The sequence below is a fragment of the Arvicanthis niloticus genome, chromosome 30 (assembly GCF_011762505.2).
Source record: "Arvicanthis niloticus isolate mArvNil1 chromosome 30, mArvNil1.pat.X, whole genome shotgun sequence".
NCBI classification, from domain to species: domain Eukaryota; kingdom Metazoa; phylum Chordata; class Mammalia; order Rodentia; family Muridae; genus Arvicanthis; species Arvicanthis niloticus.
Window position 1 is genome coordinate 7,322,144 of NC_133438.1, and position 27,854 is coordinate 7,349,997.

General features: G+C 48.2%; 1 protein-coding gene across 1 annotated transcript; it reads right to left on the minus strand.

The window, feature by feature from the left end:
• Positions 1-638: 638 nt before the first annotated feature.
• Positions 639-27,594, minus strand: Prkcg (protein kinase C gamma). Its single transcript, XM_076927821.1, has 18 exons — positions 27,147-27,594; positions 26,762-26,793; positions 25,720-25,802; positions 20,196-20,307; positions 19,904-20,035; positions 18,866-19,022; positions 17,560-17,694; positions 17,180-17,267; positions 16,863-16,892; positions 12,237-12,389; positions 11,528-11,716; positions 8,456-8,547; positions 8,308-8,370; positions 7,251-7,389; positions 3,559-3,639; positions 2,633-2,740; positions 1,815-1,955; positions 639-1,634 (listed from the first exon to the last, which is right to left on the minus strand). The coding sequence occupies exons 1-18, from the start codon at positions 27,314-27,316 to the stop codon at positions 1,446-1,448; spliced, it is 2,094 nt and encodes a 697-aa protein (XP_076783936.1). The 5' UTR covers positions 27,317-27,594; the 3' UTR covers positions 639-1,445.
• Positions 27,595-27,854: the final 260 nt, after the last annotated feature.

Sequence of the window (27,854 nt, forward strand, 5' to 3'; positions counted from 1 at the left end):
CAGAGACTACATTCCCCATCAGCCCTGGCGGCCAGAGGCCAGCACCTGGGGTGGGGGCAGGGTCTTCTGCGATGTCTGCTGGGAAACGTAGTCTATCTTGATTGCCCCCCCTCCACTCCCTGCTCCCCACCACACATATTTGCAAAGTGGGTCAGGGGAGAAAGAGGCCGGGAGGACGTTTCTGCCTGTCTTCTGCCTTGCTGACTGGTTTCCAAGCTCCTAGGTTCTGGTTCTCTCACGTTCTGTAACATGGGGTCCTTCAGATCATGTCTGTCTCTCCACAGGCCAGCTTTTCATGTCCCTTCCTAGGCTTTCTCTAGATTCTGGTGTGTGTTGTCTATGTCTGCACTTTGCTCTGGGTGAATATGAGCGTGTGGTTACCGGGTGGAGGGTCGATCCCTTGCTGACACACTGGTCAAGGGTTATTTATTGAGTATGTTATACCAATGTGGTCACATTGGTCGTCTCTGAAACAGTTTGTTTGCCGCTTTCATGCCGAGGTTGTCTTCTCTTTCATTTTACAGGTCTGTGCATTCTCTTCACTACCCACCATGTTTGTTTCTATGTACAGCCGGCCCACCTCCGCACCCACTTCATCCCCCAAGCTTAACAAGAAAACATCCAAACATTTTAGCATCAGCATCCCAAATTTATTCTCCAGCAGCTGTGTCTGGGTGGGAGAGGATAAAGGAAGGGGGTGGGAGATGAGAAAGTCCCAGAAAGTGGCAGGCACTGCGGAGGGGAGGACAAGGTGTGTGTGTGTTTGTGTGTGTGTGTGTGTGTGTGTGTGTGTGTGTGTGTGTGTGTGTGATTCCGACCAAGGCTGGAGCCATGCACGGGGCAAGTGAGCAGGTGAGAGGTTCTGGAACAAGTCTAGAACAAAAGCTGACTGAGAAAAAGTCGGGAAAAGAATCCTCCGTGCATGCCAGGAATCCCCAGAGCGTGGAAGGGAGGTGGCCTAGAACGCGGAGCCCAGCCTCCCACTTAACTCTACAACTGAAGTGGAGGTGGGAGGGGCCTTGAAGGATGCGAGGAGCGGATCTGGAATCTTAGTCTGGAGCAGGCAATCTCATGAGACTATTTCCCCCAGGGTGGTGTAGGGAGAGAGAAGGCATAAAACTACCAAGATAGAGTCTAGAACCCAACACGGAGTGGGGTTTCTGGGAAGAGCTGGAACAGCATCCAGATGTTGGGGGGGGGGGGGAAACAGGGCTCAGCACAACGGAATCTAGAACACAGAAAGGCTCTAGAGACTGTTTGAAGTTTAAAATGCCAGCAATGCTGGGGAACAGCATCTAGAACCCGTTGGGGTGCGTGAAAGAGGCCAGGAGGCTGGGTGGAGTAAGAGATCTAGAATTCGGACTAGAGCCGGGATGGGGGTGGTTGGGTGATACAGCCCGCTTGGCGGAGGGAGCACTGGGGACACCTAGCGGCAGCCGATAAAATTACATGACAGGCACGGGCACAGGGCTTGTGGGGCTGCGGGCATCTGGGTGCACGAAGTCCGGGTTCACATAAGTAAAGCCCTGGAAATCAGCTTGGTCGATGCTGGCTAGGACCAAGCGGTCTGGCGGGGTCAATGCTGGCGCCGCCCGCGTGAAGAACTTGTCAAAGTTTTCGCCACTGCGGCCACACTGCGATACGAGCGAATGGAAAATTAAGCTCTGATAATCAGAATCTATACAAATCCCCGTGGTCTCTGTTCATCCTTTTAGAAGCCTCTCTACCGAAGGGTCCCCCCCCCACCTCCACATACAAGTATTGAAATTCGGGAGCCCCAACTTTGAGGGACGGAAGTTGGGAGGGCAACTGACCGGACGTGGTCTGAAAGGAGGCGCAATTTCCAGTCTCTCCAACCTCTCCCAATCGATCCAGCGAAAAAAGCCGTGAGCCCGGATGGTGGGTTCCCCATCTGGCCCTGAGCCCAGGCGCTTTCCTGGGTGCTTGGTCAGGAACTGTGGAAAGCACACAGAGAGGGCCTGTCAGATAGCTCAGTGAGTAAAGGCACTTGTCACCATGTCTGACAGATGACCTGAGTTTGATCCCTAAGACACACACGTTGGAAGGGAAAAAAAATTACTCCTTGGCATTGTCCTCTGAACTCCACATCTGTGTTATGATGTATGTGTGCACGCACACACAAATCAATACACTAAAAATTCAATTTAAAATGCTTTTAAAAATCAAGTGTGGTGATATAAGAGTCAGAGAGGGGGAAATGGAGACATAGGAACAGTCCAAGAAAGGAAGGAGAGAGGACGAGATGGGGAGAGCTCCTATTGTCCATGCACTTCCTTCTGCATCAACAGAGGAAGAAAAAACTGAGGCTCACGGTTGGGATGACTCATCAGGACCCGTGAAGAATATGTCATGGAGATTAAGGGTAATCTGACCTACCCAGCTCTAGAAAGACAGGCTCTGCCCTTTTGACATTCCCTGCAGTGGGACAGGGTGAGGCAGGGGCCACCCTTGGTCTGGGGTGACAGCAAGACAGCAAAACATTGTTCAAAACAACTTTTGCAGGAGATGGTTGTAGGAAGGTTTGAGTGATAGGAGCATTTTTTTATAAAAGAGATGGCCACTGAGGTATATGGGTTGTGGGTCTGAAACAGCTGGGAGTTGGGGCTCTCACCCCCTTGCAGATGGCCACAGCTTCCCGGGAAAGTGACTTGGGATAGGTGACAGTTTGTTCCATGATGGCTTGAAACAGCTCCTCTTCATCTTCCCCATCAAAGGGCGGCTTTTTAAAAGGAGGCAGAATTAAGTCAGAGACTGGAGAGGCTGCCTTTCCCAAACCTGGATCCCTTCAGTACCCACTTCAAACAAAAGCATCATGATACTGCATTCCCCCACCCCACCCCACCCCTATGGACAAGTGCCTCGGATAAAAGCAGGAAAATGATTCCATTTTCATCTCTAATTCCTCATCATACATGCCCTAGTTCTGTGCATCACTCTACTGTCCGGCTGTCTTCTGCTATGTAAATCTCTGGCGGTATGTCATCTAATGGAGGGAACAGGATACAGGAAAGACTAGAAATGATTATCCTCACTGACTAAGTGGCTTAGACTTCTGTGGTTAGGAAAGGCAACACAACGTAAAGGTTTTGTTTGTCTGCTTGTTTGTCTGTTTTAAGACAGGGTCTTATGTAGCCCAGGCTATGACTGCAAAGATGACCCCTGAAATCCTGATCCCCTATGTCCACCTCCCAAGTGCTGGAGTTACAGGCACACAATGCCACATACAGTTCTCTCTTTCATTTACAAACATCTTTCCATGTGCACACTACGGCTATCACACTGTTGCAGCCATTGTTGTTACGCTTCAGGCTGCTAAAGAGATCGATCCACAAGCAAAAGGAAACAAATCCCCAACCGTCGTGGGTAAAACAATGCTTCAGGACCGCGGACAGCGCTGAGCTGTCCCCCGCAGATCAGCTTGTTTCCTTAGACTGGATAACCTTTCCATCCTGTTCCTACTAGAATAATGCCACATAAAAAGGGACACCCGACTCTCTGAGGCCATTAGTTAAGCCAGCATTCCGTACTTTGCCATACCTGTCCTGCCAACATCTCATACAGCAGGACCCCGAAAGACCACCAGTCCACAGACTTCCCGTAAGGCTGGTAGGCAATGATCTAAAAGAGAAAGAGAAAGCAGAGTGTGTGACATTTTTTGGAGACGGGGTCTCGTGTGGTTCAGGCTAGCTTTGAACTAACTATGTGTCGGATCACTCTGAACTCTTTATTCTCCTGCCTCCACCTCCGAAGTGCTGGGAATACAGATGTTTGTTTTTTAGGGTTGCAGGATTCCTATGGCTTCTCTCTCTCTGGATCCTGACCCACTTCAGGAACTTTCCACTCTGACTACTTTAGCAGCAGCTCCACCCTTTGGAAAATCCAGGAAACAATGTTTATATACTTATAAGCTTCTTTAACTGTCAATATATAAAGTCCATGTAAGGGCTGGAAAGATGGGAGCAGGCAAAAAGCCCCTTGACACAACAAACCTGTTGACTGGCATTCAATTCCTAGGACTCACAGTGGGAGGAGAAAACTACCTCCCTAAAGTTGTTCTTTGACCTCAGTATGCAAGCTGTGTCATGTACACACACACACACACACACACACACACACACACACACACACACTGTTTTTTGTTTGTTTGTTTGTTTTTTGAGACAGGATTTCTCTGTGTAGCCCTGGCTGTCCTGGAACTCACTCTGTAGACCAGGCTGGCCTCGAACTCAGAAATCCTCCTGCCTCTGCCTCCCAAGTGCTGGGGTTAAAGGCATGCGCCACCACTGCCCGGCGCACATAATGTTTTTTTAAAGCAGAGAGAAATTAAATTAGACTCCACAAAGTTTTTCTCTGATCTTTACATACATGCTGTGACATGTGTGCCAAATAATAAATTTAATAATATGTTAAAGCCTATCTAAGGATCAAGTCATAAATACTACCCATGTAGAAAATTTGGGTAACCACACCTTCTGTTTGAATGCTAAACATACAGAGCTAAACCTTTCTCTTTCTTCCTTCCTTTCTTTCTTCCTTCCTTTCTTTCTTTTTCTTTCTCTCTCTCTTCCTTTCTTTTTTTTTTTTTTTGTGTGTATGGGGGGATTGAGACATGTTTTCTCTGTGTAACATAATAGCCTTAACTGTCCTAGAACTTACTCTGTAGATCAGTCTGGCCTCAAACTCAAAAAGATCTGTTTGCTTTTGCCTCCATAGTGCTGGTATTAAAGGCATGCATTACCAGGCTTGACTAAACCTCATTTTTAGCACATTTTTTAATTAATTTACTGAGAAAAATATATGCACACCATAGCTTCTGTGTGGAAGAAAAGACTTTCAGGAGCCAGTTGTCTGCTTCCAGTATGTGGGTTCCTGGGATAAATCCCAAGTGATCAGTCAGTCTTGGCAGTAACTACATTACCCACTAAGCCATCTGGCTGACCCTCATGAATTTTAAAGACCAGAAAAACATTTCTTGAGATAAGACCTCATGAGCCCAGGCTGGCTCTCTATGTAGACAAGAATGTCCTTGAACTTCTGATCCTCTTGCCTCCATCTCCTGCATGTTAGGATTCCAAGAGTGAGCCACCATACCTGAGTCGATTATTTTCTTATTCCTTTTACTTTCTGTTTTTTTTTTTTCCCTAGACAGTGTCTCACTAGATATCTCCAGCTGTCCTCACCCAAAATGGAGATTCTCCCAGTTCAGCCTAACAAATGCTGAGATAGGAGATTCTATGCTGAACAGAACCCTGACTGTCCTGGACTGTCTTTGTAGACCAGGCTGGCCTCCAACTCACAGAGATCCACCTCCATCTGCCTCCTGAAGTACCCAGCACTTCATAGGGTATGTGCCACCACACCTGACTGAGACAAGAGATTCTTAAGCCTAACGAACTCTACTCTCAATAACCCAGAGTCAGAGTCAAGATTACATTCGTGTTTTTCTACCTTGTGACAGTGAGTTCAGATTACCAGGAAGGTTTTTCGACCAGTGGCACTGATTACTTGGGCCCTAGCACTGATCTATGGTAAAGGTCAAGAGACAACACTCCTACCCCGTACAATGACCTCCACAGCTTAGTAAAGCCAGTGTAGGCATACTACCCAGCTACAGTATGAACCTTCAGAATATTAGCTCCAGCCTCTTAGCACCATTGAAAATATCCAAGGGTTAGCCAGACAGTGGTGGTGCCTGCTCTTAATCCCAGCACTCTCAAGGCAGGAAGAGCTCTGTGAGTTTGAGGCAAGCCTGGTCTACATAGTAAGTTCCAGGACAGCTAGAGCTGTCACACAGAGAAGCCCTGTCCTGAAAAACAAAGCAAACAGATAGGGAAAAAGTAAGAAAGAGGGAGAGAGAGGGAGAGAGGGAGAGAGGGAGAGAGGGAGAGAGGGAGAGAGGGAGAGGGAGAGAGAGAGAGAGAGAGAGAGAGAGAGAGAGAGAGAGAGAGAGAGAGAGGAAGGAAGGAAGGAAGGAAATAAGTATCCAAGGGTCAGTTTTCTGCTTCTCTAGGAAATTCAAGATTTTGGCCATGCCCTATCAGAGTGTCAGGAGGGTGATCTACTGGCACTATAGAACCATGGGTAAGTTGAAGGCCTGTGTTCAACTCCCAATATTAGGACAAAAAAAAAGTATAAGGTGCAACTTAGCAAACTGTTTCCCCAGGATACATAAAAACCTGGGTCTGAAGCCCAGTAACACATAAAGCCAGGTATGCTATCTAATGCCAGCTGTTGTTCTAACACTAAGGAGATACAGGAAGAAGGATCATAAGTTCAAGGTCATAATCCTTTACACAGTGAGTTCAAAGCCAGCCTGGAATACATGATACCCTGTCTTAAAAACAGAAAGATGACCAAAGGGATGGCTCAGTGATTAAAACTACTTACTACATAAGTATAAGGGCCAGCATTTGCATCCCCAGAACCCACATAAATGCCAGGTGGGTATAGCAGGCCACCTGTATTCCAGCCTCGGAAGGAGGAGGCAGAAGAACCTTAGTATAAGCTAGCTAGGGAGATTAACATATCAGCACACTCTGGGTTTGACTGAATTTACCTCAATGAATAAAACAGGAGAGTGATACAGGATTCCTAACATAACCCTGGGCCTCCACATGCATGCACAAAGGTGTCCACACACATGAAAACATACACACACATACATACTACACACACATGTAAAAATCAACAACAAAGCTACATATGTACTGTTTACCAATGAGCTGCCATTCAGTTCTGTACTAAAGGGTAAGTTCCACCCAACCAGCATCCAGAAGACACAAAGCCTCACAGTAGGCATCGTGTTCTCAGGCCTGCCCACTCAAAACTCACTAGAAATAGTCTCCACCTTCTCTACTCTGGGATAGTGTGTATTCTACTCACACTCCTACAAGCCAATCACATTCATGTCCACTATCCATCCTCAAGTCCTGCTTGCTTTACCCGTTTGAGGTAGGCAGACCTAGCCCACTGTGGGTGGCACCATTCCCTAGGTAGGGAAGCCTGAAGGGTATGAATGGTATGGAGTGTGTGAGCTGAGCGCTAAATGCATGTGTCAATTTGTTGGTTTCTTCTCTTAACGTGATGTGAATCATCCCTTGACTTTAAGTGCTACCATAGGTGGGAAGCTGGTAAGACACCTACAAATTAAGGACAAGCCTCGCCTACTTTGACTACTAGACAATTGCACCCACTGAGAGATACCCACAGAGCAGCAGGCTCAGGGTTACCTCAGGTGCTATGTAGTCTGGGGTCCCACAGAAGGTACGGGTTGTGGATCCAGGGAAGACATTCTCTTTACACATGCCGAAGTCTGTGATCTTGATGTGTCCTTCAGCATCCAACATCACATTGTCCAACTTGAGGTCCCTGGAGGATGACAATACAAGGGAGGACAGTGCAATGGTTAGTGTTCAATGTCAACTAGATAGAACCCACGATCTCCCAGGAAGAGAGTTTCAGTGAGGGATTGTCTGGATCAGGTTGGCCTGTAGGCAAGTTTGTTGAGGACTCTCTTCATTACTTTAATTGAGGCAGGCAGACCTAGCCTAGTGTGGGTGGTCCCACATCCCAGGCAAGAGAGTTTATGGACTATGTTATCTGAGCACAAGCTTTGTGAATCAATCCATTGCTCTCTGCTCTTTGTTTTAAGACAGGGTTTCTCTGTGTAGCCCTGACTGTCCTACAACGTGCTCTGTAGACCAGGCTGGCCTCAAACTCAGACATCCATCTGCTTTTGACTCCTGAGTCCCGGGATTAAAGAGATGGCCACCACTGCAGGGCATGTTCTCTGTTCTTAACTGTGGACATAAATAGCTGCTTCAAGTTTATTTTACTTTGACTTCCCCTCAATGACAGAAACTGTGAGCCAAGCCAAATGTTTCCTCCCTTTGGGTGTTTGTTGTTGTTGTTGTTGTTTTTGGTTTGGTTTGGTTTTTGGTTCAATAAGTGTGTGTGTGTGTGTGTGCGCGCGCGCGTGTGCATGTGTCCAGATGGCTGGGGCAGGGTGTGAACATGGATACATGGATGTCATATCTCTGGGAGCTGGAGTTACGGGCACTTGTGAGCAACCTGGTATGGGTGTTGAAAACCAAACTTCAGTCCTCTGCAAGTGCAGATCCAGCCTTGCTGAAGCCGTCCTTCCAGCCCCCTTGTAGTGTACTTTAACACAGCAATAGGAAGGAAAACCCGAGGCAACTATCGTTCAACAATCCAGAGCTCTGTGTTGAAATCTCATCCCCTACAGGGACCTATTTTTCCTCTCCAGAAATTGTTGGGGCTACTGACCGGTAGATGATGCCCTGGTTGTGAAGGAAGAAGAGGCCTATGGCGATTTCCGCAGCGTAGAATCTGGAGGAGCACGTGGCAAGTTAGAAGGTCAATAACAGGATGAGTCCTCCCACCTCCCACTCCCTTCACCATTGCTGAGACTTACGCTGCGTGGGGCTCCTTAAACTTGCCCAATTGCTGAATGTGGTACATTAAATCTCCCCCAGTAACGTACTCCATCACAAAATACAGGCGGTCCTAAGGAGGAATGGGCGTGGCTTAGTGACAGGGCTACACCTACACCGGAACAGAAAAGCTTTTTCCTTTTCTTTCTTTCTTTTTTGTTTTTTGTTTTGTTTTTTCGAGACAGGGTTTCTCTGTGTAGCCCTGGCTGTCCTGGAACTCACTCTGTAGACCAGGCTGGCTTCGAACTCAGAAATCCACCTGCCTCTGCCTCCCAAGTGCTGGGATTAAAGGCATATGCCACCACTGCCCCGTGGCTTTTTTTCTTTTATTTTCTTCTCTTTTCTTCTTCTATTTTCCTTTCCTTTCCTTTCTTTTTTTCTTTTTTTTTTCTTTTTTTGTTTTGTTTTGTTTTTTTGTTTTTTTGTTTTATTTCTCAGTGTTGCTCTGTCTGTCCTGGAACTAGCTCTGTAGACCAGGCTGGCCTCAAATGCTTGTCTTTGCTTCCTAAAGCTGGGATTAAAGGCTGTGCCACGACCATCCCCCACATTCAGCCCACCTTGCACCTTGTGAGAGTTTTGCATGTATGTATGGATGGATGGTGCCTTCCAAGGTCCAAAGACAGCATTAGATGCCCTGGACCTGAAGACTCAGATCACTGTAAGCCACCACATGGATGCTGGGAACTGAACCTGGATCCTCTGTGAGAACAATAAGTATCTTTAACTGATAGGCCATCTCCCTAGCTCTAGGCTTAAAAAAAATTAAAATAAAAAATAAAAAGACAAGATTTCATGTAGCCCAAACTAGCCTTAAACCCACTGTGTAATTGATGATAACCTTGAACTCCTGATCCTCCTGCCTCTACCTTTCAAATGCCAGAATTACTTTCCACCATAGCCGTTTATGAACAGCTCTTTCCTCCCTCCCACTGGGGACAGACTTGGAGACCTCATGATCCACTCAGCCAGTAATCCAGAGGAATTGGACAGGTATATAGGGAGGGGCCAAGATTCTAGCCCCAGAACCTCAGAATCTCCTCAGCCTTATTTTTGTTACTCTAATTAAGTAGTTTTCTAAGCGATTCATAGGACTTGACTGAAATCCAAGAACACTGAATCTTAAACTACATCCTGTGTCTGTCTCTGTCTCTCTCTCTCTCTGTCACACACACACACACACACACACACACACACACACACACACACACACACAATTCTCACTGTCTGGAGTCAAAGATAGTCAGGCTTCCTTCACTTGAAACTATTTGTTTTTCTAAGCAGGTGAATTGTAGATGGTGTGTGCATGTATGTGTGAATGCATTTGTGCATGTGTGTGTATATGCGTGTGTGCATGTGTGTGTACGTGTGTGCATGTATGTGCATGCATGTGCATGTGTGTGTACGTGTGTGCATGTATGTGCATGCGTGTGCATGTATGTATGCACGCATGTGTGCATGTGTGGGGCCAGAAGGCATAAGATGCCCATCTCTCTCACTCTGCCTTATTTCACTAACAGGCTCTGTTAGTGAACCCAGAATTAAGGTGACAATCAGTAAAGACCCCATGAACTGTTTCCATTCCCACTGCCAGCACACTGGTATTATGGGCATTCATGAAGCCACATCTGGCATTTTACATGGGTAATGGGGATTCAAATTCAGGTCCTCAGGTGCTTTTACCCACTAAGGCATCTCTCTAGCTCTGCTTATTACTATAGTTAATCATTCTGTGGGCCAGGCTAAGCTCATGGTAATACTCCTGCCTCTGCCTCCCAAGTGCCAGAATGACAAATACATGCCACTACTCGGTTTTTCCTCAGACCAAGGAATGTGAAGTCATGCCCTCTCCAAGCCGTGAGGAGTCTAACTTCTTGTACAATCTCTCAGTCTCAGGGAAATACTTTTTTATGACTCATCCTTCAGTCAGAATCCAAAAGTGATGAGCTCACCCTGGAAGCCCAGTCATTCTTGCCATGTCCAATGAGAAGAAGACATCCCTAAGAGTTGGGGATAGGAGAGTGCTTGCCTAGCTTACACAAAGCCCTGGCCTTGATTCCCAGTATGGTGTAAGCAAGCTCATCTTAAAAAAAAAAAAAAAAAAAAAAAAAAAAAAAAAAAGGAAGGAAAAGAAAAAAAGATTTACGTCTGAGTCATTAGACTCAAAACTACAGAACACGTAGCTACAGGCATTGGAAACTGAGCTCAGAGGAATCACAAAGGTTCTGACCATACCCACTCAGATCCCATCCTCTGGCTGTGCCCCTAAACAGCACCAGCATCTCCACAACATTGGATCCCACATGTATGGCCACATTCATTCATTTTTAAACTTATTCTGAACTATGTATACATGGGAGACTTATATGGCACGAGTACAGGTATCCTCAGAGACCAGAGCATTAAATCCCCTGGAGCTAGAATTACATGTGGTTATGAGCCACAGCTCATGGGTGTCAGAGAACCAAAATCAGGTCTTCTGCAAGAGCAGTATGTTCTTTCCACTAAGCCATTGCTCATTCATTTTGCTTTGTTTTATTGAGACAGGATCTCACTACATAACTCTGGCTGAACTGGAACTTGCTCTGTAAAGCAGGTTAACCTCTAACTCAGAAAGAACCACCTGCTTCTGTCTCCTGAGTGCTGGGATTAAAAGCATGTGCCATCACCTCCAGTCTTATTCGTTTATTTTACTAATTTATTTGTGCTTGCTTATGTGTGTGGTTACATGCTGCATATGAATTGTGAGGCTCTGGGAGCCCAAGTCATCCCATGTGGTAGTCTCTTATTGCCTTGAAATCTTTCATGAACTGAATGTTCACCGAAATGACAAGACTGGTTATCCAGAGAGCTCCTGGGACATACTCGTCTCTGACCCCAACAATGCTGAGGTTACAGAACACACAGCCAAGTCTGACTTCTTAAGTGAAAACTGGCATTCAAACTCTAGCCTTACGAAGCTGAGGCTGGCACTCTTACCCGCTAGGTCATCTTTCAGCACTGACCACATCCTGATCTCAGCTTTCTAAACCATGACCCCACCCCTCCTTTCTCACCGGAGTCTGAAAGGTGGAATGAAGCTGCGTGAGAAAGTGTGGCCGGCCTCCAGGACCTCGGCCTCCCAATGCCAGCACACGCTTCTCCACGAGGGTGCAATCTACATCGTCATCCTGGACGATGACATCTTTTTTCAGTATCTTGATGGCATAGAGTTCATCGGAGCCTCTGCGTTCTGCCAGCATCACCTGCAAACAGAGGTTCGAAAGGGCCAGTCCATTTGAGAAACTCATTACTGCAGGGCCCTACACTATGCTTCATACAAAAGACAGGATCAGAGTCTTCCTCTCTCAAGGGACTGGGTGTTCTGAAGTTGCATCTACTCCCCTCAAGAAAAGTATTGGCACACACAATTTTATTACAATTATTTATTGTGGGGAGGGTGTGTGTCAAAGTCAGTAACAACTAAGGGGAGTCAGTTCTAGTGTTCCACTACAAGGGTTCTGGGGATCAAACTCAGGTACTCTGGTTCGGTGGTGAGTGCCTTTATCTCTTGGTGGCAAGGGCCCTTACCTGCTGAGCCATCATGCCAGCTTAGCACTGAGGCATTTATAGCAGAAATCTCCAGATACTCCATCTTAACCTAACTCCATTTAGGGATGCAGGAGCCTTCAGTTGAGTCACCCACCCAAACTTCCTCCCTAAGGAATAGGAATCCAACCTCTCTGCAGACTTTCTCCCATCCCCCAAGAACCCCAGAAATCTGACCTTCCCAAAACTGCCTTTCCCTAGAACCATGAGGAAGCTGAAGTCAGAGATATGCAGGCGTCCTGGGCTGGCACCGAAGAAGCATCGCTTTGAGTCCGTGGGACTGGGGGATGGAGAAGGAATGGGGGAGGAAGAAGGACCCATCCGCACTCTCTGTGAGGAGAGAGAGAGAGAGAGAGAGAGAGAGAGAGAGAGAGAGAAAGAGAGAGAGAGAGAGAGAGAGAGAGAGATCCAGAGACAGTCAGAATCTGGAGATGTTCCTAAGAGGCACAGCACCCAAATATGAAAAGGACCAAGAGAGACAGGATGGAAAAAAATGGCATTATTCTCATTCTATATTTAGCTTAAGAACTATCTCTGGCTAGGCTCGTCTGTAACCCCAGCAATAGAGAGCCTGAGGCAGGAGGATGGAGAATGTAAGATCAGTATGGTCTATACAGGAAGACTTTGTCTCTGACAACAACAACAACAACAACAAAAAAAAAAAAAAAAAAAAAAAAAAAAAAAAAAAAAAAAAAAAAAAAAAAGGAAAGGAATAAGGAAGGGCCAGAGGAAAGAAGGAACTCTCTTAGCCTGTTGAACTTATTATCGAACTAACAGCTAGAATTCTGATCTATAAATTTTCACCAATTAGCCTCTAAACTGGATCTCCTTGAGGGATATGCAAAAAAACAGTGGGATCTCATTCCTAGGTTCTCTGGAGGGGGGTGGCCTCAGAACATGGACTTGAAACAAGATCCAAGCTGACACTGCCTGCTGTCGCTCTGGGGACCACAGTGACTGAGCAATGACAGCACTCTCTCCATCTTTTTCTGCCTGAGCCCCTGAGCCACTGAGGGGGTGGGGTCCCATGACTGAACTGCAACAGCTGCCACACGTGTCCCTCTATATCCACTGCCGTCCTTTCTGATATGTTCTCTGCTCTGCAGGCAGAAGGACCAATTTAAAAATAAATAAACCAGGTCATGTCTCCTCTTTGCTTTCAAAGGTTCCAACAGCTTCTGTGTATTAAGATTTTATTCCCTACAGCTTCAAAAACAGGGCTCTGATGGGCCCTGAGCATTCGTCCCTCTTCCCTCTGTTTCTCTCCTTCCGTGATACCCTGGCCTCATTCACTTGGCTCTCTATCTCCTCTCAAGGCCTTGGGGGTGACAATGAGCCATCCTGAAGCCTGTCCTGTGCCATCTCCTGCAAACTGTTTCTCAAACCTTCTTGAGACCAGAATCAAGTATCTCCTTTACAGGTGTCTCCTTAACGGTTTTGTCAGGGCCTCTCTTGAGGCCCCTGTGCTACCGTGGACAGCTCCTGCGTGGCCCTGAGTAATTATCCTCTCTCTGTCCCAGTGACAGCCTGCTTACTCCCTGTGAGACTCTTTGCAGGATCTTCTTTGCTCTCAGACCTGGAGCAGAGCTGGGCTTCAAGAAAAAAAAAAAGATGCTTATGCATCTGTACATGAATATGTACATAAATACGTGCAGATATGCTAGACATGCACTCGGGTGGATGGATGGATGGATGGACGGACAGACAGACAGATGGTGGATGGATGGATGAATGGAGAATGGATGGATGGACAGATGGTGAATAGATGGATGGATGGATGGACAGATGGATAGATGAATGGTGGAAGAGAGGGAGGAATACAGAAAGACAGGAAGAAACAGAAAAACAGAGCTTTTGCCTTTCTTTTGACAAGATCTCCTGCAGCCAAGACCAGCCTCAAACTTGCCATGAAGCTGAGGTTGACGTTGAACCCCCCTCATCTGCCTTCGTCTATTACCAAGTGCTAGTATTACAGATCGAAGCCATCCAACCTGACTTCAAGAAGCTTTTATTATAGGGTGTGTTCCTTTGAAGAAAAGTACTCTGACCTTCTGGATTTGGGACCCAGCCACCAACGAGGCCTCTTTATTGTCTCGTCCACAATGTAAGTGTGATACTTATGATTTCCAATAGAGTTAGAAAGGGTCAGTGGTTAACATATGCAAATTACTTAGAACAGTACCTGAAATGAACCTTTTTACCCAGTACTGGGCCTTGACATGCTAAGGAACAAGCACTTAAACACTGGGCTGTATCTCCAGACCTCTGAGGGACCTTTGTATGGTGCTGATGAGTGAATCCAGGTCTCTCTCTCTCATATTTATCATTCATGTTGGGAGAGAGCTTCACCCTGTAGCTCCTCCTGGCATGAAACTCGTTTTGTAGCTCGGGAACGTATTATGTAGATTATGTAGCCAACACTAGCCTTGGACTCATACCAATCCTTCTGCCTCAGTGCTGGGACTACAGGTCCGGACCACCATGCCCAGACTATCAAGGATTCTTGTGCATTCTACTACTGTTCTACCCCACCAGAACCCAGCCCGGAGTTTGTCACATAATGGTAATACTAATGGTTGCTTACTGATCGTGGGAACTGCCGTAGACGACACCACACACAGTCATATACAATCATTGGTACTAATCAACTCAGCAGTTAGTCCACACTGGGTGTGGTGATACATGCCGTGACCCCAGCACTAGGGAGAGGGAGGCAGGAAGATCAGAAGATTTGGGTCAGTCTCAGCTACATAGTGAGTTTGAGGCCAGCCTGAGCTATATGAGACCTCCCCTCTTTATTTTTATATAGTCACCCTGTGTAGCCTTGGGTGACCAGGAACTCTTTATGTAGACCAGGTAGCCCTCAAATCCACAGAGATCCACCTGTCTCTGTCTTCAGAATGTTGGGATTAAAGACGTGCCACCATGCCCAGTTTAGTCTCCAAATCATCTCATATACAACACAGCTCAGCCCAGAACCCTCCCTTCCTGCTTGGCTTAAAAACCATCATCCTCTTGAGAGATGATAAGGCATCGTCTCTGAAGCCATCTCCTTCCCTTCCCCCACTGCCCTTGATCTAACTTTACTGTCTTGCTCCCAGCTCCTGTCTGGCTCCTACCTCAGATGCTCACACATGCCCCGCCCTCTGCTGCAAGGTCCTTCTCTGGGGATCTTCACTCTTTGTCTTGCTTCATTTAAACCTTTACCCAACAGTCAGTCCCTTTCTCAGGGAAGCCTTCTTCCTGCAAGCTCACATTATTATCAGCAGAATTCCCAGGGCTCCTCAAAGAAGATTGCAGTATTACCAAGAGAATCCCCAATGCTACTCAACACTCATGTTTTTCTTATCACCTAAGACTTCCTAAGGTATCATAGATTTGCTTGTTTTAAATAATAAGAGGAATAAATCTGAAGTTTCCTGGATTCCAGGCAGGTGCTTTACCACTGAGCCACACCCCTAGCCCCTCACTATGGGATTCTAGGCAGGCTCTCTACCACTGAGCCACACCCCCAGCCCCTCACTATGGGATTCTAGGCAGGCTCTCTACCACTGAACCACACCCCCAGCCCCTCACTATGGGATTCTAGGCAGGCTCTCTACCACTGAACCACACCCCTAGCCCCTCACTATGGGATTCTAGGCAGGCTCTCTACCACTGAACCACACCCCTAGCCCCTCACTATGGGATTCTAGGCAGGCTCTCTACCACTGAATCACACCCCTAGCCCCTCACTATGGGATTCTAGGCAGGCTCTCTACCACTGAACCACACCCCTAGCCCCTCACTATGGGATTCTAGGCAGGCTCTCTACCACTGAACTACACCCCTAGCCCCTCACTATGGGATTCTAGGCAGGCTCTCTACCACTGAGCCACGCCCCCAGCCCCTCACTAAGGGATTCTAAGCTATAATTTCAGAGACACACACACCCCATTCCCTTTTACTTTTCATTTTCAGACAGGGCCTCACTAAGTTGCCCGAGCCATCCTTGAATTTATTCTATAGCTCAGGCTGCTGTTGAACTCACTCTGTAGATGGCAAGCCATGAACTTGTGCTCTTCCTGCCTCAGCCTTCAGAGTATCTGGGATGGCTGGATGTACTACCAGGCCAGACCTGATGTACTTTATATCATGCCTTACATCATGGGTGAGTTGTATGAAGGAGGGACTATTTTGTCTTGTTCTCACTTGCATAGAAGTTTCCTATGACTATACCCTTCCCTTGAACACAGAGATGTGCTATTTTTTTTGAAACAGCAAAGGAGGGCTATTTACTGCCTCCCTCCCTCCTCTTTTTGTGTCCTTCCCTCCTTCATTGCATCTGCACTCTCCAGGAAGTTGTTCTGACTCTCAGGCTGTGCTGTCTCCCTGGTGCCTGAAGCTATTCCCACCATCAAACACAACCCTGTTCTGTTGTCTCAGTCTGCCTCCTTCATTAGAGGAGAGCCCCAGGGAATGGCCTGATTCTATGTTGGCACCACGCTTCAGGAAATAGTGTTCAGTGAGGAAGTGTGAATGGAGACAACCGTGTCCTGTCCACAGAGACAGCCAAGCTCAAGGAGTAATTCAAAGAGAAGTCTTCACTGTCCACTCACTCTTGAGGGTAGAATAACGCCTCCTCCAGGCCTTTGAGGTTCCCTGACATACCTGTAATTGACCTCAGATACCTATGATAGTGGCCCTGTCTCATACAGTCACTGACTTTATTCAACAAACACAAAGTAAGTGCTGAACAGATGAGTGCAGAATTGAAGGTAGGAACTGGGAAGATACATCCAAAGATATCTAAATGATACTCACCTCATACAATTCCAAGGGGTAATTACAGGCCTGGAGGAAAAGAAAAATCACAGTCAGGACCCCTTGAAAGGTTGGTAATCGCTCTACAGCAAAGGCCCACAAGGGCCCTTAACACGCCAAATCTATGGGGATGGAGAACTACAATTCCCATGAGACCCTGTGGCCTAGACCCCTAAGAGTTGAGGAAGGAGCCCTGGAGTCTTCTGGGAATTGTAGTCCCAGTACCAGTGGTCTACCAGGGATAGAGGGCAAAAGCCCTGTAGTTGGGAAGGCTGGGCTGGGCTCCCCTGGGGAAGCCAGTCAGTCGGTCAGGGTACCTCAAACTTCTGGAGGAGGCTGCAGTTGTCAGCATCGGCCACCGGTACATTGTAATACTCGCCCTCCTCCTGGTTCAGTAACTTGTACCTGACATACAGACGGAGACCAGGGCCGGGCAGGGATGGGAGAAGCAGGGCACCCATGGGAGAGGCAAAGACATCCAAAGGGAGGTAAGTGACACAGAAAGACCGACACAGAGATGGAAAGAGAGAGAGAGAGTGAGATAAGAAGAGAGGGGGAAAGTGGGAAAGAAGAGAAACGGAGGAGGAGGAAGAGAAGGGGAAGCTATGTTGGAAGGTAAAGGGGGGAAAGATGGTGGCCTAAGAGAGACCACATATGGAGGGAGAAGGTGACACGCCAGCCCAGCCTTGCTTCTCACCATCCGTCCACAGGGGCCTTGAGTAGCTCTGAGACACCAAAGGACATGGCACCCATGAAGTCATTTCGGGATGTCCTATCCCAATCCCACACCTCCACACTGAGCCGGCGCTCCACATCCCCTGGCTTCAGGTTGCTGTGCAAAAGGTAGGAGCAGAGTGAGGAGCCGAAGTCATGGTGTCCTGCTTCGTTACCCCAAGCACCTCTTACCCCCAGAAAGGCTCCCCACAGTGTTAAATTGAGCAGTCACAGATTATAAATATAACTCTCACAAGCTCCCTCCGTTCCTCCCAAATTCTTGACCCCTTCTCACAGTCTCCTGGTCCTTTTTTCTCTCTACCTTGAGTTTCCGTGTTCCTGTCCTGGCTTTCCTCTCTGTCCTTATCACTCCACTACCACCCACCCAGAACCCTCCTCTCTCATACCTCCCTTCTCTCCTCATTCCCTCCTTCCTCTCCCCCTCTCTTATTCCCCTCCCCCCTTCTCTGTCTTTTGGCTTATTTGTTTATCTGAAACAGAGTCTCTCTGTGTAGTCTGGGCTAGCTTTGAACTTGCCTCACCTCCAAGTTGGTGCCTTTGCAGGCATGCACAACAATGCTCAGCCTCTTGTTGGTTTTCTCTCTCTCCATAATTGCCTGTCTGCCTGCCCCTCTGTCCTCCTCTTCCCGGGCTACTCTACTTCCTTTCCCTCTTTCTCTGAGGAGAGCATCAGAGCCTCCTTTTTTCTTTCCTGTTCTCCTCACTTATTCTGAGCACCTATCTGAATAGCCACTTGTCCATCAGCTTGCTCCCCCAATCTCTGTGTGCTTCCTTAGAATTTAAATATTTTGTACACACAAGACCATTTTGCCTGCATGTGCCTATGTACCGCCTGTGTGCCTGGTGCCCATAAAGGTCAGAAGAAGGCATTGGGTTCTTTGCAACTGGAGTTATAGGTGGCCATGCCTTGCAGGTGTTGAGATCCCAAGTCCCCTTCAAGAATAGTACTCACTCTGAACTACTGAGACACCTCTCCACCCCCTCTGTCTACTTCTTGAGAATCCTGTCTTTCTAATTCTCTGTCTTCTGATCTCCTCACTCTGACAAGCAAGGCACACTGAAGGGAAGTAAATACCCAGAGACCTGTCTCTCGGCTCCTGAATCCCCATCCCTCTCTCAATCATCCCATTCCTGTCTCCCACCTTCTCCTGCCTTTTATTAAAGATGCCCCCCATCCTATCACGCCCCCCTTCCCTGGCACCCTGGGCTTGTGTACCACTAGAACCCTCAGATCCTTCTCTTTCTCCCATCACATCCCCAGAGCTCACAACACGAAGGTCTCGTTCCACACGGGATTCAGTGTAGCTTTCACGGTCTTTGTCTTCTGCTTTGTCAAGTTCCGAGGGTCTGGGATGAGCTTCAGTTTCACATAGGGATCAGACAGGCCATTGGGGTCCATAGGAATGAGGTTCCGGGCCTCGCCAACTAAAAGTAGAAGGCAGAGAAGGATGACTTGACTTAGAGACCCAAGAAGTAGCTCCCAGCCTTCCCACAGCCAGTAGTCAAGAACTGGGGATTGTAGCCAACCAGGTGGCTCAACTGGTAGAGAAGCCTGCCACCAATCCTGATGACTGGTATGAGAAAAATGGCTTCCCAGCCAGGTGTCTTCTGACCTTCACACATTTGCTGAGAAACAGAAGAGCACATGCACACACATGTACACATACAAATAGATACATGTTTAAAATAATAATAAGGGGCTGAAGAGACGGCTCAGCCTTTAAGAGCACTTGTTTTTCAAACGCCTCAGTTTGAATTCCAGCACCTACATGGTGATTCACAACCATCTATATAGCTCCAGTTCCAAGGAAACTGGCATCCTTTTTGGCCTCTATGAGCACTGGTTACACACATGATGTTCACCTATACTCACACAGAAAAAAAAAAAAAGATCTAAAAATAAAATTTAAAAACCTACAGAATCCAAGGTCAGTGTCCTTTCTCTGTGACTTATCTTTCTACCACCTATCTCCAGGGCATAGGGCTTAGCATGTCTAGAAACCCAGAATTTAGGAAATAGAGGCAGGCAGGCCACAAGTTCAAGACCAGCCTCTGCTACATACATATCTAGTTTGAGGGCAGCCTGGGCTGTATGAGACCACATCTGAAAGACTAAGGCTGAAGGCAGGTCTTCTGCTAGAAAGGGAGTGAATAGATGGAGCCCAGACACCAGAGTGGGGATGGAGTCAAGGATGCAGGCTGTGGTCTGTAGGGTGTACGCATCCTGGTCTCCGGTATGGAACATGTGAGTTCAGCCAGCCTCAGTTCCAGGTTGGGGCATGGCTACTGAGGAGGCACGGCCTCACCAGTAATATGGATCTCATCTGACGTGGGAGCCCGGATTTCCAGTTGCAGACGTCCACGGCGCTCTGTGTGGTCCACACCGCAAAGAGAGGGCACGCTGCGCACACAGCGTCGGTGCACATTCATCTCGCAACCTGGTGGAACAAAACTGGGGTTAGCATTTCAGGCCCAGGCCCTCACCAAACCCACCTTAAATCTCCCCTCAACCTCAGACATTGCACTGTGGTTGAAGGAGAGCGCCCTCTGGCGTCTGATCTGGGCAGGAGCAACAGACATCCTGCAGGGCACACTCACAGGAACATTTCATGCCCTGGTGCACCAGCCCGTAGAGGAGGGAACCACAGTGGTCGCAGAAGGTGGGACTGCTGTAGCTGTGCAGACGGAACTTGTGCTTGTTTCGAGGGTCCTGGGGAGCAGAGAAGATTCACTTAGGGACATAGGAGATAGGGGAAGGAACCTAAAACCCTGAGAGAGGTGACTTTTACAACGATTTATTATTTTTGTGTATGTGTGTCTGCGTGTGCGTGCAGTTGCAAGTAGAGGCCAGAAGAGGGCATCCGATTCCTCTGGAGCTGGAGTGGCAGGAAGGGTGAACTTTCCAACATGTGAGTGTTGGAAACTAAACTAAGGTCCTCTGGGAGGGGAGGGGAGGGGAGGGGAGGGGAGGGGAGGGGAGGGGAGGGGAGGGGAGGGGAGGGGAGGGGAGGGGAGGGGAGGGGAGGGGAGGGGAGGGGAGGGGAGGGGAGGGGAGGGGAGGGGAGGGGAGGGGAGGGGAGGGGAGGGGAGGGGAGGGGAGGGGAGGGGAGGGGAGGGGAGGGGAGGGGAGGGGAGGGGAGGGGAGGGGAGGGGAGGGGAGGGGAGGGGAGGGGAGGGGAGGAAGAAGCAAATGTTCTCATGTTCTCAACTGCTAAGCCGTCTCTCCAGCCTTGGAACTTTTGGTTTTTATTTTTAGACTTATGAGGCAGGGTCTCACTTAGTCCAGGCTGCCTTCAAACTCAAAATGTAATAAAGCTTTAAGCTCCTGCTCCTCCTGCCTCCAACTGAGACTGTAGGCATGGACCACCATGTGTGGCATAGAACTACCAAGAGAAAAAATGTCCCCAGCTAGAGAGAAGCCCTTTAGTTTTTCGTCCTTTGGCCTTGCTCTCTGTCGTCTTTCTGCTCTATCTCACTTCTTTCAGGCTACACACATCCGCTGAGACCCTGCTGTGTGGTGGGCCCAGCACTGCATAAATACAATTAGAAATCTGTCACACGCAGCGCCTGGAGATGTAGCTCTCCAGAATGCCTGTCTAGCATCCGAAGAGTCATCTGATTCCCAACACACCATAAATTGAATGTGATGGTGCATGCAGGAGGGTCAGGAGTTCAAGATTATCCATTGGCTGTGGGGTAACTCCGTGACCCTATTTCAAAAAAAAAAAAACAGAACAATAACAGAAACCCCTGTCACCTGACATTTTTCTTCCTAACGGAGGGATATAGAAGAGTAAACACGGTAAATATTAAATAGCATGGTAAGACAAATGGCTGTGTCTGTTTTGGAGGGGAATGAAGCTGAAGTAGGGACCATCAAAGACTTGGTGGTGAGAGTCTGTCATCCCAGCCTTTCTGAGACAGGTAGATCAGAAATTCAGGGGTAGCCTGAGCTATACAAAGAGTTTAAAGCCAGCTTGGGTAACTTAGTGACACGCTGTCTAAAAAATTTAAAGGGGCTGGGAGTGTTGCTCAGGGGAAAAGCAGTTGTCTGGTATACATGAGGATCTGGATTTGATCTCAGTCCTTCAAAAAGAAGTATGGGGTGGGGTGGGGGGCTGGAGAGATGGTGTAGATGTTAAGAGCACTGACTGCTCTTTCAGAGGTCCTGAGTTCAATTCCCAGAAACCACATGGTGGCTCACAGCCATCTGTAATGGGATCCAATGCCCTCTTCTGGTGTGTCTGAAGAGAGCAAGTATACTCATATTAATAAAGTTAAGTAAAATTTTTAAAATATAAAAATAAAACAAGGTGATGGAAAGAAAGAAAAGAAGTAGGGGGAGGAGAGAGTTGAGAACAAGGAGGATAAAACGGAGAAGATGGGCAGAGGGGACAGAAGAGGAGGAGGAGGAGCTGGGGGAGAAAAAGGAAAGAGAAGTGAGAGGAAGAAGTGGAGAAAGGAGAAAAGGAGGAAGAAACAGGAAACCTGAAGTTGGAGGCTCAAAGAAGGTGTGGTCAGGGACGTCTCACTAACAAAGTAACAAAGTGGCATTGACTCGGAGCCTGAGAAGATGAGACTTCCCAGGACCCTTCCAACTTCCATACCTCCTCCTCCTCCAAGTTACTCTCTGAGGACCTATGGGCCACCCTTAGCCCCAAGTCCTCCATTCCCTGTCTCCCTGCAGGCAGCCTTCTCTGGGCCCCACGTGAGACAAGAATCAGTTACAGCAGGCACCAGAGGACCTGGCCAGATTAGTGGGAGACTCACAGCAGGACTTAGTATGTGGGACTGCTGCTAGTCTGACAGCCGTTATTGGTGCTGTGGCCATTAGGATGGGGTTTATTGCTGGCCTTGGTGAGCCAAATAAAAGCCAGGTCACTTCCCAGATGTGTGATTTTTGAGAAAATTCATTTCCCAGTTTTGAGCGGGGGGCATCCTTCTCTGTCAAATGGAAATAAACATTTGTTCGATGTCTTGAAGCAACACTAAATGTCCAGGGTCCGGTTATGCAGGAATTTGGGACATCAGCCAGCACCTTTCCCCGCCCACCCACACTCCACCCTACAAGGTAAGGTTCTTAGAAAATTATTTCCTCCTTGCCTTTTTTCCTTCCTTTTTTCCTCTCCTGCATTTTTTTTTCTTCTTTTTTACAAGCTGGCTTGAAACTTACTGTATAGCTCAGAATGCCCTTGAAGTCCTGATCTTTCTACCTCTACCACAGAGATTCCAGGTGTCCATCACCCTGGCCAGTTTACAGTGTTGGGGATGGGACCCCATACTCTGCCTTACAGCCCCAGCCTCAGGTTATGACTTACCTGACTCCAAGAAAATACTGAAAGAATTATCCTGAAGAGAGAGAAATTAAGACCTTCTTGGGCTTTTATTTATTTAGTGAGATTTCTAGTTTTAATTTTTTTAGATTTATTATTTTACATGAATGAGTGTTTTTCCTGTATGTATATATGTGCACCATATACATATATTCCTTGTGTTCACAGGGGTCAGAAGAGGGCATTTGGTCCCCTGGAACTAGATGGTTGTGAGCTACCATGTGGATACTTGGAATTGAAATTGTGTCCCTTGCAAGAGCCTCAAATGCTATTAACCTCTGAGCCACCAGCCACCTCTCCAGACCCTAGTTTTCTATTTTGAATGTGGGTGTGTGTGTGTGTGTACATGTGGAGATCAAAGGATAGTTTGCACAAGTTCATTCTCTTCTTCCAAAATGTGGGTCCCAGGCATGAATTCAGGTACCCAGCCTTGGATGCAATTGCTTTTACCATCTGAGTCATCTCAATCACCCAATATTTTACCTATTATGTTCCAGATAGCATCCCAAGTGTTTGACTCAACTGAAACTGGGAAATGACCCTATAAGTAGGCACAAGTCTCACCTCAGTTTATAGCTCAGGAACTTAAGATGTACTGTAAATAATTAAGCCAGCTATGATGACACATGCCTATCATCTCAGCATTTGGGAGGCTAAGTCATCTGTACAATGGGGAGTTTGAAGGCAGCCTGGACTGCAATAGAGAGACCCTGTCTAAAAGCAAAGAAAAACAAAACAAAATACACAAAACAGAGAAAAACACAGGGCATAGTGGTGCACACTTTTAGTCCCAGCACTCAGGGGACAGAGGCAGATCTCTAGGAGGGCCAACCTGCTCTATAAAGTGAGTTCCTGGCCATCCATGTTTATATAGTGAGGTACTGTCTCAAACAAAACAACAAAAACAAGACCTTCAAATGAAAGAAAAAAAAAAAAAAAACTTTTGATCTCTCCCAAGAAAAGGAGAAGACTTAATTATATTTAAACTTTTTAATAAAAGAGAAAAACAAAACACTGCAAGACATAATTCCTCATTTAGAGAGGACTGACTGGCTTTCACATCACGTGTTTTGGGTCAAGAGTCTTTGCTCAGATGGAAGGAGGAGGAGGAAGAAGAAGAAGAGGAGGATGAGGAGGAGGATGAGGAGGAGGAGGAGGAGGAGGAGGAGAAGGAGAAGGAGAAGGAGAAGGAGAAGGAGAAGGAGAAGGAGAAGGAGAAGAAGAAGAAGAAGAAGAAGAAGAAGAAGAAGAAGAAGAAGAAGAAGAAGAAGAATCTAACCTTATGAGCAATTATCCATATTCAAGCAGACACTGTGTGTGAAGGAGCTGATGAGTATGTATGTAATCATAAAACACTGAGAGTGTTGGAGGCAAGCAGGTGCACAGGCAGGCAATAAACATATCCCAGTGCTGGTACACAGTGGTACTCAATTTGTGCTCTATGCATTCAAACCCTGTATGCAAATTTTGTTTTCTTCAACAGACAAGCTAGCAGGTGCCTCATGAGCCTCGGTGGATGTTTCCGCTTGCCTTTTCTTTGAAACAGTGTCTCCATATTTAGCCTAGACTGGCCTTGAACTCACAGTCCTACTGCCTGAGCCCCGGATTGCTGTCTCTATGAATCATATAACTCTTTCTCCCCTTGTATCAAATTCTGGGAAGAAACAATCTCTGCTGAACTGCTAACATAAGATTGGAAATGTCTAGATTCACACTACCTGGTTCAACAATGTAGCTGTTCAAATCTAAATCAATCTGAGGAAAACCGTATTTAGATTGCTGTTCCTCAAAGCATCCCTGTTTCATGCCAGCTGCATGCCGCTGATGGCAACGGTAGAAAGAAAACGTCTCCCTTATCATGGGCAGTTAGTTCCAGTGGTCACTGTTAGGTTACAGATGCCTTTAACAAGGAAGAATCAGAGGATTGGTTTTAAAGTGAAGGGGCGGAGGAGGGATCACTGTCCAGAATTGACTGAGCTCAGCAGCCCCTGCTATGCAGAGGGAGGGGCAGGGCGAGGTGGTTGTGGATCTGAGTACATTCGTGTGTGTGTGTGTGTGTGTGTGTGTGTGTGTGTGTGTGTGTGTGTGTGTGCGCGTGCGTGCATGTACCTAGTGTCAGTTCCCTGTGGGGTCTCTCTGAGCCCCCCTAAACACCTAAACATCTTCTATCTCTGCCACGTCCTTTTTCACATATACCCCGACTGTGATAGGTCTTATGTAGCTCAGGTTTGCCCAGAACTATCTATACAAACAAAGCTGGCCTTCAATTCCAGATCCTTCTGCCTCCACCTCTTATGTGCTAGGATAACAGGCTTGTGTCATGACACCCAGCTTTGAATTTCTCTTTTTCTAAATCTCTGTCAAGTGTCTGAGATTCTCTTTGCCTATTTCACAATTTCAGTACTGCCATTGATCGATATCTCTCTCTCTCTCTCTCTCTCTCTCTCTCTCTCTCTCTCTCTCTCTCTTTCTTTGCCCCCACATCCCAATTTTCTTTAATTCCCTCTTCCCTGGATGACAGTCTCATCCACCCAATGATAACTTTTGGTCTTTTCAACCCCTGTTTTCCCTTCTGTCCATCACCTGTGTCCCCAGTCTCTCCCAGGCCCCTTCTCAGTCCCCCTTTTCAGGCCAAGGGCAAGGAATCTGGGCCAGACTAGCTCTCTCTATCTCTCCAGCCCCCCTCCCCTCCCTGCCTTAAAAATAGCTAGAGAAATTGGGACGGACGCCGAGGGGGTGAGGGCGGGGACGTGGCCTGAGGAGGAAGAACCAGGTGTCTGGGCACTCACATCCGTCTGGGGGCCCTTTCCAGCGCCTGGACACTCGAAGGTCACAAATTCGTGGCATCGGCGATGAACCACAAAGCTGCACACTAAAAATGAGAATGCAAGAGACACAGAGGGAGGGAGAGACGAGGGAGAGACCCCCCATAGACGAAAAGTCAGAGCCAGAAATTCCAGCCCAGAGAAAACCACAAACAGAGGAATTCCCACATGGAGAGTCCAATGAAGAGAAAATCAGAAGAGAGACCCAGACCATGAACCATATGGAGACAGACACAGAGGCACAAAGCGCAGGACCCAGAACCCCAAGAGATAGATGAAGAAAGACGAAAAGAGACAGAGAATCAAAGTAACACAACCCTCAATGTGCATATGTGCGTGTGCGCACACACACACACACTCAGATAGAGAGAGAGCGAGAGAGGGAGAGAGAGAGAAGTAAGTAGAGAGAGAAGAGAGAACAAAGCAAGGAGAGAGGAAGACAGATTTTGAAGAGAAACAACAGAAATATCCTTAGACATAGCAGAGGGCAGCAACTTGAACAGAAGTGAGTCTGGGGGTGCTACTTCGGCCCGCCTCCCACCTTGAGTCATTCTGTTCTCAGCCAAGTGGCAGCTGGTGTTTTAGGACTCGCCCCCCTTGCCCGGCCCCCACCCGCCCATTAGTGACCCCACCCGGCCTGCCCCTGCTTTAGGATGAATGGTGTTGTCATGGCAACGGCAGGGGGGGCTCTGACTTTGCATCTCTGAGCCCCTTCCCCCCTTCATCTCCCCTTTTCCAAATCTCCCTGTTCCCATGGAAACAGATTCTCCAAATATCTGTCCCCACCTGGAGCCGGCCGAGGGAGGGGCCCCCAGCACCACCTCCGCTGTGGTGGCCCTGCCATCAGAGTTTCCTCCCCACCACAGGCTGTGTCTCTGCCACACCCCCCGCCCAGGGCTCCCCCGCGCCTCTCCGGGGACCACAGAGCACGTGTGTCAGCCGCCTCAGCTGTGAAGCCCCAGCCTCCACCCTCAGGGGTCCCAGGAGTCCAGGTCTCAGCTCTTACCTTGACATTGCAGGCCCTGCTTTCCAATGCCCCTGGAAGAGTCAAGGATCTAAGGTCAGTGCAAAGAGGGGTACCCGGGCCCTCCCACCTTGCAAGACAGAGGTTTGCAGTTTCCCAATCTCACCCAGATGTCTGAGTCCCAGTTGCCTTCTCTAAGAACCCAAAATTTCTAGTCCCAGCTCCTTTTCCCTTGAACCCTAGAATCCAGCTTCTGGCCCCTCCTCCCTCAGACCCAAGAACCCAGGCGTCCAGCCCTTCCCCGTCATCAAGCCCAGGAGTGGGAGCTGCAGCCCCTCTCTGCTCAATCGCTTGGAGGGTCAGTGTGACATGACTGTTCCCAAGTCCCCTCCTTCTCCAGCCCTCTCCCCCAGCCGCCTTCCCTCACCAGATGAAGTCGGTACAGTGACTGCAGAAGGTTGGCTGCTTGAAGAAACGAGCGGTGAACTTGTGGCTCTTCACCTCGTGGACCACCTTCTGCCTCAGCGCCCCCTTTCTGCAAAACAGGGGCCGGGGTCCCCCCTCTGAGTCGCCTCCGCCAGGGCCCAGACCTGCCATGGCCCCAGGAACGCAGCAGGGATGACGAGCTGGCCCTTTTTCTGAGGAAACAGGTGGACGGCGATAGGGGGACTCCGTGGACTCTGAGATAGGAAGGACAGGGGCAAGGCACCTAACGGTGCGCAGCGCAGGGAAGAAAGCAGCACCCCAGCACTGCCTGCACCGACGGGGGAGAAGGCGGGTGGGGTCAGAGAAGAAGGCTGGGGCATCGAGGAGCCGCAGGCACGGGCGGCGGCGGGAGCTCCGCTCTCTGCACCTGCTGAAATGTAGAAGTCGGGGGTGGGGGAAGGCGTTGCCATGACGACCAAGGGGGCGGGGTTTCAGTTTAAAGCGCCCCCCCAACCCCCGGACAAATGCCCCTCCCTCTTCTCCACGTGCACACTCCCATTCCGCAGGCTCTATGCAAGGAGGGGACGTCCTCCAAGGCTTGTCCAACCTCTTTCTCCCAAATACATTCCAGTCTGTCATCTTGGCCCCCACACCCATCTTCCTCCCCCACTCAGCCGTCTTGTCAGGATCTAGAAACTGGGGTAGACCT

Bases quoted from the DNA above. Each gene is read 5' to 3' on its own strand.
- Prkcg (XM_076927821.1), bottom strand. From the start codon at position 27,316: ATGGCAGGTCTGGGCCCTGGCGGAGGCGACTCAGAGGGGGGACCCCGG. The intron at 16,893-17,179 runs GTACCCTGACCG...CTTTTCCTCCAG, and splicing joins GCCTCCTCCAGAAGTTTGAG to GCCTGTAATTACCCCTTGGA. The intron at 11,717-12,236 runs GTCAGATTTCTG...CTCTGTTTGCAG, and splicing joins GGAAAGGCAGTTTTGGGAAG to GTGATGCTGGCAGAACGCAG.